Source organism: Mandrillus leucophaeus, unplaced genomic scaffold, assembly GCF_000951045.1.
Source record: "Mandrillus leucophaeus isolate KB7577 unplaced genomic scaffold, Mleu.le_1.0 Scaffold2216, whole genome shotgun sequence".
Classification (NCBI taxonomy): Eukaryota; Metazoa; Chordata; class Mammalia; order Primates; family Cercopithecidae; genus Mandrillus; species Mandrillus leucophaeus.
Window position 1 is genome coordinate 38929 of NW_012102273.1, and position 10125 is coordinate 49053.

The window sequence follows — 10125 nt, forward strand, 5'->3', positions numbered from 1 at the left end:
GCCATAAAAAAGGATGAGTTCATGTCCTTTTCAGGGACATGGATGAAGCTGGAAACCATCATTCTCAGCAAACTATTGCAAGGACAGAAAACCAAACACTGCATGTTCTCGCTCATAAGTGGGAACTGAACATTGAGAACACTTGGACACAGGGTGGGGAACATCACACACTGGGGCCTGTCATGGGATGGGGGAAGGGGGGATGGATAGCATTAGGAGTTATACCTAATGTAAATGACAAGTTAATGGGTGCAGCACACCAACATGGCACATGTATACATATGTAACAAACCTGCACGTTGTGCACATGTACCCTAGAACTTAAGGCATAATAAAAAAAATGAAAAAAAATATAACTTAACTTCCTCATCTGTGAAGATTTTAAAATAAGATTAATTTTCACTTAGGGAGGAAGCAAAGTGAAGAACACAGATTTCACAGATGGGATGCCTGGCTGAAATTCCAGCTTGACCATTGGTAACTGTGTGACCATGGGCAAGTTACTCAATCTCTGTCTACTCAGTGTCCTCATATGACAACTAGGGATAATAATAGTACATGTTTTAGAGGGTCATTGTATGATTAAACAAGTTATTATTTATAGAATACTTAGAATAGTGCCTGGCACATGGTGCTATATGTATTTAGTAAATAAATAAAATTAGAAATTGAGGGGATAAAAAAGAATTAATTTGGTCACAATAAAGGCTTCTTTCTTTCCTTTCCAAATGCTTAAAAACAACACTTAAAAATTTATTTTGAAAAAAATAGAATTAGTTTGTTTTGGCTTTCATACTGCAAAACAGGGGTCTGTTACATAGGTAAACTTGTGTCATGGGGGTTTGTTGTGTATATTATTTTATCACCCAGGTATTTAGCCAAGTACCTATTAGCTACTTTTCTTGATCTTTTCCCTCCTCCCATTGTCCACCTCCTGATGGGCTCCAATGTGTGTTGTTTCCCTCTATGTGTCCATGTGTTCTCATCATTTAGCTCCCACTTGTAAGTGAGAACATGTGGTATTTGGTTTTCTGTTCCTGCATCTGTTTGCTAAGGATAATGGCCTCTGGCTCCATCCATACCCTGCAAATGATCTTATTCTTTTTTTATGGTTGCATAGTATTCCATAGTGTATATGTACCACATTTTCTTTATCTAGTCTATCATTTATGGGACTTTAGGCTGATGCCATGTCTTTGTTATTGCACCATAACGAACATTCACGTGCATGTGTCTTTATAATAGAGGAATTTATAGTCCTTTGGGTACATATCCAGTAATGGCATTGCTGGGTCAAATGGTAGTTCTGTCTTTGGGTCTTTGAGGAGTTGCCACACTGTCTCCAACAATGGTTTAACTAATTTACACTCCCACCAACAGTGGGTAAGTGTTCCTATTTCTCCCCAACCTAGCCAGCATCTGTTATTTTTTGACTTTTTGATACTAGCCATTCTGACCAGTGTCATCATGATTGTATTGTGGTTTTGATTTGCATTTGTCTAATGGTCAGTGATGTTAAGCTTTTTTTTCATATGATTGTTGGCTGCATGTATGTCTTCTTTTGAAAAGTGTCTGTTCATGTCCTTTGCCCACTTTTTATTTTTATTTTTGTGAATTTGTTTAAGTTCCTTAAAGATTCTGGATATTAGATCTTTGTCAGATGCAGAGTTTGCAAACATTTTCTCCCATTCTTTAGGTTGTCTGTATATTCGGTTGATGGTTTCTTTTGCCGTGCAGAAGCTCTTTAGTTTAGTTAGTTCCCGTTTGTCAATTTTTGCTTTTGTTACAAGTGCTTTTTTGGCGTCTTCATCATGACATATTTGCCCATGCCTATGTCCTGAATGATATGGTCAAGGTGTATTTCCAAGGTTTTTATAGTTTTGGGTTGTATATTTAATTCTTGAATCCATCTTGAGTTAACTTTTATATATGGTCTAAGGAAGGGGTCCAATTTCAATCTTCTGCATATAGCTAGCCTGTTATCCCAGCACCATTTATTAAATAGGGAATCCTTTCCTCATTGCTTGTTTTTCTTTTCTTTTTTTTTTTTTAAGATTTGTCAAAAATCAGATAGTTGTAGGTGTGCAGTCTTAAATTCTGGGTTATCTGTTCTGTTCCATTGGTCTATGTGTCTGTTTCGGTACCAGTTCTATGTATTTTGGTTACTGTAGCCCTGTAGTATAGTTGGATGTCGGGTAGCATGATGCCTCCAGCTTTGTTCTTTTTGCTTAGAATTGCCTTGGCTATTTTTTGCCTGAGTTCTTTTTCGGTTCCATATGAATTTTTTAAAAGCAGTTTTTTTCTAATTCTGTGAATAATCTCAATGGTAGTTTAATAGGAATAGCATTGAATCTCTAAATTGCTTTTGGGCAGTATAGTCATTTTAAAAATATTGATTCTTTCTCTCCATGAGAAAGGAATATTTTTCCTTTTATTTGTGTCATCTCTGATTTCTTGGAGCAGTGGTTTGTAGTTCTCCTTGGAAAGATCTTTTACCTCCCTAGTTAGCTGTATTCCTAAGTAGAAATTATGAATGGCAGTTTGTTCCTGATTTGGCTTTCAGCTTGACTGTGGTTGGTGTATAGGAATGTTAGTTATTTTTGCATATTGATTTTGTATCCTGAGACTTTGCTGAAGTTGTTTATCAGCTTGAGAAGCTTTTGGGCTGGGACTATGGGGTTTTCTAGGCATAAAATCATGTCGTTGGCAAACAGGGATAGTTTGACTTCCTCTTTTCCTATTTGGATGCCCTTTATTTCTTTCTCTTGCCTGATTGTCCTGGCCAAGGCTTCCAATATTACGTTGAACAGGAGTGGTGAAAGAGAGCATCCTTGTCTTGTGCTGGTTTTCAATAGGAATGCTTCCAGCTTTTGCCCATTTAGTATGATGTTGACTGTGGGTTTGTCATATATGGCTCTTATCATTTTGAGCTATGTTCCTTCAATACCTAGTTTATTGAGAGTTTTTATCATGAATGGACTTTGAATTTTATTGAAAGCATTTTCCGCATCTATTGAGATAATTGTGTAGTTTTTGTCTTTATTTCTGTTTATGGGATGAATCACATTTATTGATTTGCATATGTTGATCCATTCTTGCATTCCAGCGATAAAGCCTACTTGGTCATGGTGGATAAGCTTTTTGATGGGTTGCTGGATTTAGTTTGCCTGTATTTTGTTGAGCATTTTTGCGGTGATGTTCATCAAGGATATCGGCCTGAAGTTTTCTTCTTTTGTTGTATCTCTCCAGGTTTTGGTATCAGGATGATGCTGGCCCCATAGAATGAGCTAGGGAGGAGTGCCTCCTCCTCAATTCTTTGGAATATTTTCAGTAGGAATGCTACCAGCTTTTCTTTGTACATCTGGTAAATTCAGCTATTAATTCATGTGTTTCTGGGCCTTTTTTTTTTTTTTTGGTAGGGTATTTATTAATGCCTCAATTTCAGAGTTCATCATTTGTCTGTTCAGGGATTCAATTTCTTCCTAGTTAAGTCTTGAGAGGATGTATTTGTCAACAAATTTGTCCATTTTGTGTAGATTGTCTAATTTATGTGCATGGAGGTTTTCATAATATTGTATTTATGTAGTGGTAACATCCTTCTGTCGTTTCTGACTAATTCTATTTTCAATTTATACTCAGACTAATATAAATAAAGGAAAAGACTGCACTTAATACTATAAAGCAAAATTATCTAGAATTATCCAATTTGCAAATTTGTGTGTGGGGCTAGCTCACGCTGTTCTAGAAGTCAGTGATGACTACATTGCCTACCCCTGTAAATTGGGCAAAAACTTTTATAAATGTTCCTAGTATAGCTGATGGTTTTCTTTCTTTTTCTTTTTTCTTTTCTTTTCTTTTTTTTTCTTTTAAGACGGAGTCTTATTCTGTCACTCAGGCTGGAGTGCAGTGATGTGATCTCGGTTCACTGCAACCTCCACCTCCCAGGTCCAAGCAATTCTCCTGCCTCAGCCTCCTGAATAGCTGGGATTACAGGCACCCGCCTCCACGCTGGGCTAATTTTTGCATTTTTAGTAGTGATAGGGTTTCACCATGTTGCCCAGGCAGGTCTCGAACTTCTGACCTCAGATGACACACCCGCCTTGGCCTCCCCAAGTGCTAGGATTACAGGCGTGAGCCACCGCGCCAGACTAGCTGGTGCTGTTCTATGCATTTAAAAGTAGATTATTTCAGTGAAACTCTACTTTCCTGATTTCTACCTTCAAGCCTATGAACCCCACACACTTTAACTAGTAGCACCCATTAATCCCACCGGTTACAGCGTCTTCCAGGAAGCTTTCTCCTAAATTGTATCATTGGGTTAGGCCTTCACTTCCAGCATCTAAGCACTCTAAATGATCACAATGCTGTCTTCACCACTAGGCTCTGAGCATTTACCTGGTTCACTGATTAGCATAGAGCTTTGAAATTCAGGATTCTGTATTTAGCACACAGCCCTAGACTTCTGCTATGCAGTAAGTATTTATTAAATTTTATGATTCATCCAACTGTTAAAAATAAGAAGATCTATCACTAATACTTCAAAATATTTGAGCTTACCCAGAAAGTAAGTTCCCAGAAATGAAATTTAGCTTTGTTTCCATAATCAGATTTGTGATTCAGGAATAGGCCAGAGAAGTTGGATTGATATTATGCATAAAAACATAAAAAGAGAATCAAAGGGTAAAGAAGATTTCTCTATGGCTCTGTCTTACCTTTTCCACATCACCCAGGCCCTCCGTGTCCAGAAGGACCAGGGTGTGGTTTGACTTAGAGGGGTGGGGCACACACCACATCCAGATGCCTTTGGTTTCAGACTTCACTGTGCAGCCCAGAGGGAAGCCTTCAAGGGAAGAGGAGAAACAACATATAGTGACAGCAGAATCCAGGCAGACAAGGCCTAAACCGGTTAAATGTATAGGAATGTAAGTTTCCGGCAGGGGAAATGGGTTGCTTCCATTTCAGCAAAGAAATCAATCAAATCTTTATTTATATAAATGACTTTCTCAGAAGGTACTTGGGTCTCCTATTCACTTCATATCTAAGCATAGGCTCAAATAAGTTATATTACAGAATTAATGTAAACTCTATTAACCTGTTACTATGGTCTGAACATTAAACCCTCCAATCCCCCATTCATATGTTGGAACTTCAGTGAAGTCTGAAACCAAACCCCAAGGTGATGATATTAAGAAGTCAGAAGTGGGGTGGGTGCAATGGCTCACACCTGTAATCCCAACACTTTGGGAGTTCGAGGCAGATAAATCACGAGGTCAGGAGATAGAGACCATCCTGGCCAACATGGTGAAAGTTTGTCTCTACTAAAATATAGAAAACTAGCCGGGCATGGTGGTGTAGATGATGGGTTGATGGGTGCAGCAAACCACCATGGCACGTGTATACCTATGTAACAAACCTGCACATTCTGCACATATATCCCTGGACTTAAAGTGTATATATATATATATAAAAAGACCTTGAGGGAATTTCATTGTTCCTTCTGCCCCTTCTGCCATTTGGGGACAGTGGGAAACCCCCTCTGTGAGTAACAAGCCCTCACTAGACATTGAATCGCCTTGTGCCTTAATCTTGGACTTCCCAACTTCCAGATCTGTGAGAAATTAGTTTTTTATTACTTATAAATTACCCTGTGTAATGTATTTTGTCCTAGTGGCAGACACAGACTAAGACACCTGTGTATTTTTATGCAACGCTCAAGAGGAAGGAAAAAAGCATGCATTCATAAGTAAAATTAGGGAGAGGGCTGAAACAAGAGGTCCAAGTGCTGGGCTCATCTTCATGTAGTGACTCTTTTTCCTTATGCGGGTGCCACCTGAACAGAAGGATATCCAAATGGAGGAGATTCTGACATGGAAAGGACAGTATAAAGCATCCACTCTAGTATGCTCTGTTGAAATGGTTTCCAAGAGTGGAGTAGTGAGAATAAAATCTTGAAATTTAGTTGAGGAATCTGTGATTGGAACTCCTGAGTATGTAGCCAAGTAGACCAGATTTGTTAGTAATGGAACCCACTGAAGTGTTTCAGATGGATGATGACAAAAATCAGCAAAATATTTAAGAAAATCCATGAGGTATGAGAATACTGCAGGAATTAAAAAGTTATACCTCGGACTAGTAAAAGAGTTCTAGAATTTTAAAGGCTGAAAGTGTGAAAGTTGTCAGCATCAAAATGCCAAACTTGAATGCAATGAAGTCAGCAGACCATGAAGGAAAAGCTCTTGTGCACACTTTCCTGTGATGGGAACTGCCACTGAAGATGTTGCCAATCCACAACCTCACGACAAAGGCTAATATTCTGAGGACATCTTTCCAGTAATAGCCAGTCTTAACTGTAAACTTCAAGTGGTCTAACTTGCAATCAGAGTCCCTGCAATCAGGGTCCCTTCTGTGAAGACTCTCTCTTAGCAACAGCCAGTACACATATTAAGTCCTGTGAGTAAGCTCCTGTAAACAAATAAACTTTTGTTTCAAAACACCCTGCATATACTTGTCCTTTTTGTCTTTAAAGTTTCACACTGTCGCAACCAACCTATGGTTTATTAGGGTGTGCATACCTGAATTTGGTATGCATATGGTCCCCTGCTCATTCTTAAATAAACTCATTTCTTTGGAGAGCTACTTTCTCTGTTGTTACTTTAGCCTGGCATAATCTGGCATCAGAAGTAGGATCTAAAGTGAGCTCATCTTGGAATGATCAGCAGCCCCTGAAATCATGAGTGGTATTCCCTTGTTGAACCCTTTGATCTCTTCGTTTCCACATCTGACCTTTTTTACTGTGTTGAGTCTCCCCTTGGGTGAAAATTTCTTCTTTTTGCCTGGTTCAGGATCTTATTTGGATAAAGTCACCTCAATAAAAAGCCTTAAAACCCTTCTTAGCCTAAAAACGACTTTGTCTTTTCTGGCAAGCCCTTCATGAGATAAGAACATTGTCCTTCTGGTGAGTACTTTTTTTTTTTTTTTTTTTACTTCTGCATGCCTGGTTTAATATTTTGTTTGGTCTGCCTGCCTGATTTAAAATTTTGGTGAATTGAGTCTTTTCTTACTTCTGAACATCTGTCAAGAGCAAAAATAAATACATCAAACAGTAGGTCTGGGTTGACCAACTTAAACCAGTTAAGGCAGTGCCATCATTAATGAGGGACTCCAGTCTCTGAAGATGAAGTATTTTGTGTGAAGGTAAACGGGCCATGGATAGGCAAGGTTACTATTAGAGCCTCTGCCACACTTAAGAAAATTTCCATGCAACAGGGAAAATGTGGTCATGGGTTGGACAACAAAGGCAATGATTGTCCACCAACTAAAACAAATACCCTGGACTGGGTACATTGTAAAACAAAACACCAGTCCAAACTTCTGACATTCCCAACCAGATTCATAGGATTTTATTTTTTTCTCTTCAGAGATTAATGAGAAACAAAATAAGATATCCAAATTTAAAGGCATGCCAGAATAATCTTTCTTCCGGGACTCTGGCCAGCTGTATTTATGGTCCATCTCATGCACACTTCTCAATTGATGGGAAATTACACCAAAAGTAATTCAGAATTACAATGGCCATTATGTGGAACATTCCAGATGAACTTTCAAGAACTGCATTTTAAGAAGAACATTTAAATTGGAAGGGGTGTGTCTCTGTGGAGCCAGGAGGGGAAGCGATGGCTGGGCCCAGGTGGATCTCCAAGGTCTCTCTGCTGCTGGGGGTATTCCACAACCCAAAACAGGTGACCAGAGGTTTTACTGATGTTGTTCAGCCAGTGACTTTAATTCCAGGAGATGGTATTGGCCCAGAAACTTCAGCTGCAGTTATGAAGATTTTTGATGCTGCCTAAGCACCTATTCAGTGGAAGGAGCGGAACGTCACTGCCATTCAAGGACCTGGAGGAAAGTGGACGATCCCTTCGGAGGCTAAAGTGTCCATGGAGAACAATAAGATGGGCTTGAAAGGCCCTTTGAAGACCCCAATAGCAGCCGGTCACCAATCTATGAATTTACCGCTGCGCAAAACATTTGACCTTTATACAAATGTCCGACCATGTGTCTCTATCGAAGGCTATAAAACCCCTTACACCGATGTAAATATTGTGACCATTCGAGAGAACACAGAAGGAGAATACAGTGGAATTGAGCATGTGATCATTGATGGAGTTGTGCAGAGTATCAAGCTCATGACGGAGGGGGCGAGCAAGCCCATTGCTGAGTTTGCCTTTGAGTATGCCCGGAACAACCACCGGAACAACGTCACGGCGGTGCACAAAGCCAACATCACGCGGATGTTAGATGGGCTTTTTCTACAAAAATGCAGGGAAGTTGCAGAAAACTGTAAAGATATTCAATTTAATGAGATGTACCTTGATACAGTATGTCTGAATATGGTACAAGATCCTTCCCAATTTGATGTTCTTGTTATGCCAAATTTGTATGGAGACATCCTTAGTGACCTGTGTGCAGGATTGATTGGAGGTCTTGGTGTGACATCGAGTGGCAACATTGGAGCCAATGGGGTTGCGATTTTTGAGTCGATTCATGGGACGGCTCTAGACGTTGCAGGCAAGGACATGGCGAATCCCACAGGCCTCCTGCTCAGTTCTGTGATGATGTTGCGCCACATGGGACTTTTTGATCATGCTGCAAGAATTGAGGCCGCGTGTTTTGCTACGATTAAGGATGGAAAGAGCTTGACAAAAGATTTGGGAGGCAATGCAAAATGCTCAGACTTCACAGAGGAAATCTGTCGCCGAGTAAAAGATTTAGATTAATGCTTCTACAACTGGTATTTGCATCAGTCACTCTAAATGGACCCACATAAACCTCTGCTTAGAATACCTAGGGATGTATGCTTTGGTTTACTTGTTTCTTGACAATACATTTTTAGATCTGGCCTTTTCTTAACAAAATCTGTGCAAAAGATGCAAGTGGATGTCCCTAGGTCTGTTTTCGAAGAACTTTCTCCAAGTGCTTATTTTATTTATTAAGTGTCTACCTGGTAAATGTTTTTTTTGTAAACTCTGAGTGGACTGTATCATTTGCTATTCTAAACCATCTTACACTTAAGTTAAAATAGTTTCTCTTCAGCTGTAAATATCAGGATACAGAATTAACATGAGAAAATGTCAAACTTTTTAAGAAAAACCTTGTTTTCTTTGATTTTTGAAAAACATAATGGAAATAAAACAGGATATTGATGTAATAGCACAAAATGACACTCTTATAAAACTAAATGGGCACAAGAGAAATTTCCTGGGAAAGTTCACATCAAAAAGAGTGAATGTGGTATATTTCTAAATGAAATGGAAAATAGAGACAGATTTGTCCTTCACAGAAATTACTGAGTATGAAAAAAAACTTCACAATCGAGAAATATATAATGAGAGATATAATTTTTGTTAATAAGACAAAGGTAATATACTGGATACAAAGACACAAAAAATGTACTGTGCGTTCAATTATTTTGCGGTCTTGAGATTTAATATTCTTTCCAAGAGCTTTTAATGAAGCAGAGAGCTAGTACTTCATTTTCATTGGAGGCATTTTCAGCATCATGAGTTGTCACAGCCTCTGAGCCCCTGATATTAAGCCAGAAGGGCTGAGTGTATTGTAAACTTATTCTTGCATGTTGCTGTCTGGGAATGGACCACACTACAGCTGGTAGTTCTGGGGGCGATACTGCCCAAAGGCCTGAACACATGTTATTTTGGCTGCAATTGAGGAACTCGGGATGCTATTAAGTTTGTATTTCAGCAACTGCCCCTTCTCCTATCCCAAAGCACCAATTACTGCCCTCTGCCTCAGCATTACCAGTATAAGATGACATTCCAAAGATTGCAGGCAACTCAGCCTGAGTTAATTCACAAAATTGTGCCATGCCGGGGCTTGAGCTTGGGCTTAGGCTTGGGCTCAGCTTTAGACCCTCAGGCATCTCCTTTCTCTTCCTGCCTTCCTCTCCCTTATCCTCCACTGCAGCATGATTTTCTTAATCTTCATACACTCACTATTTTCATGAACAGTTACCCTCTGGCCCCACAACCAAAGACAACTCATGGCCTCCCTTGGCCCTTGCATAACATTGCGTGGTGGCTCACACCTGTAATCCCGGCATTTTGGGAGGCT

The 10125-nt window shown here is 39.4% G+C and overlaps 1 protein-coding gene and 1 pseudogene across 2 annotated transcripts in view; one reads left to right on the forward strand and one right to left on the reverse strand.

Annotated features, from left to right (window-relative positions):
• The window catches only part of GBP4 (guanylate binding protein 4), a 36334-nt gene that overhangs the window by 19423 nt on the left and 6786 nt on the right, over window positions 1-10125 (reverse strand). The window contains 1 exon segment of the mRNA XM_011981223.1: window positions 4713-4840. Within this exon segment, the coding sequence (XP_011836613.1) occupies window positions 4713-4840 (128 nt within the window).
• LOC105540552 lies at window positions 7659-10079 on the forward strand (annotated as a pseudogene). The gene has a single exon (XR_001006207.1). The product of XR_001006207.1 is annotated as an isocitrate dehydrogenase [NAD] subunit alpha, mitochondrial pseudogene (transcript).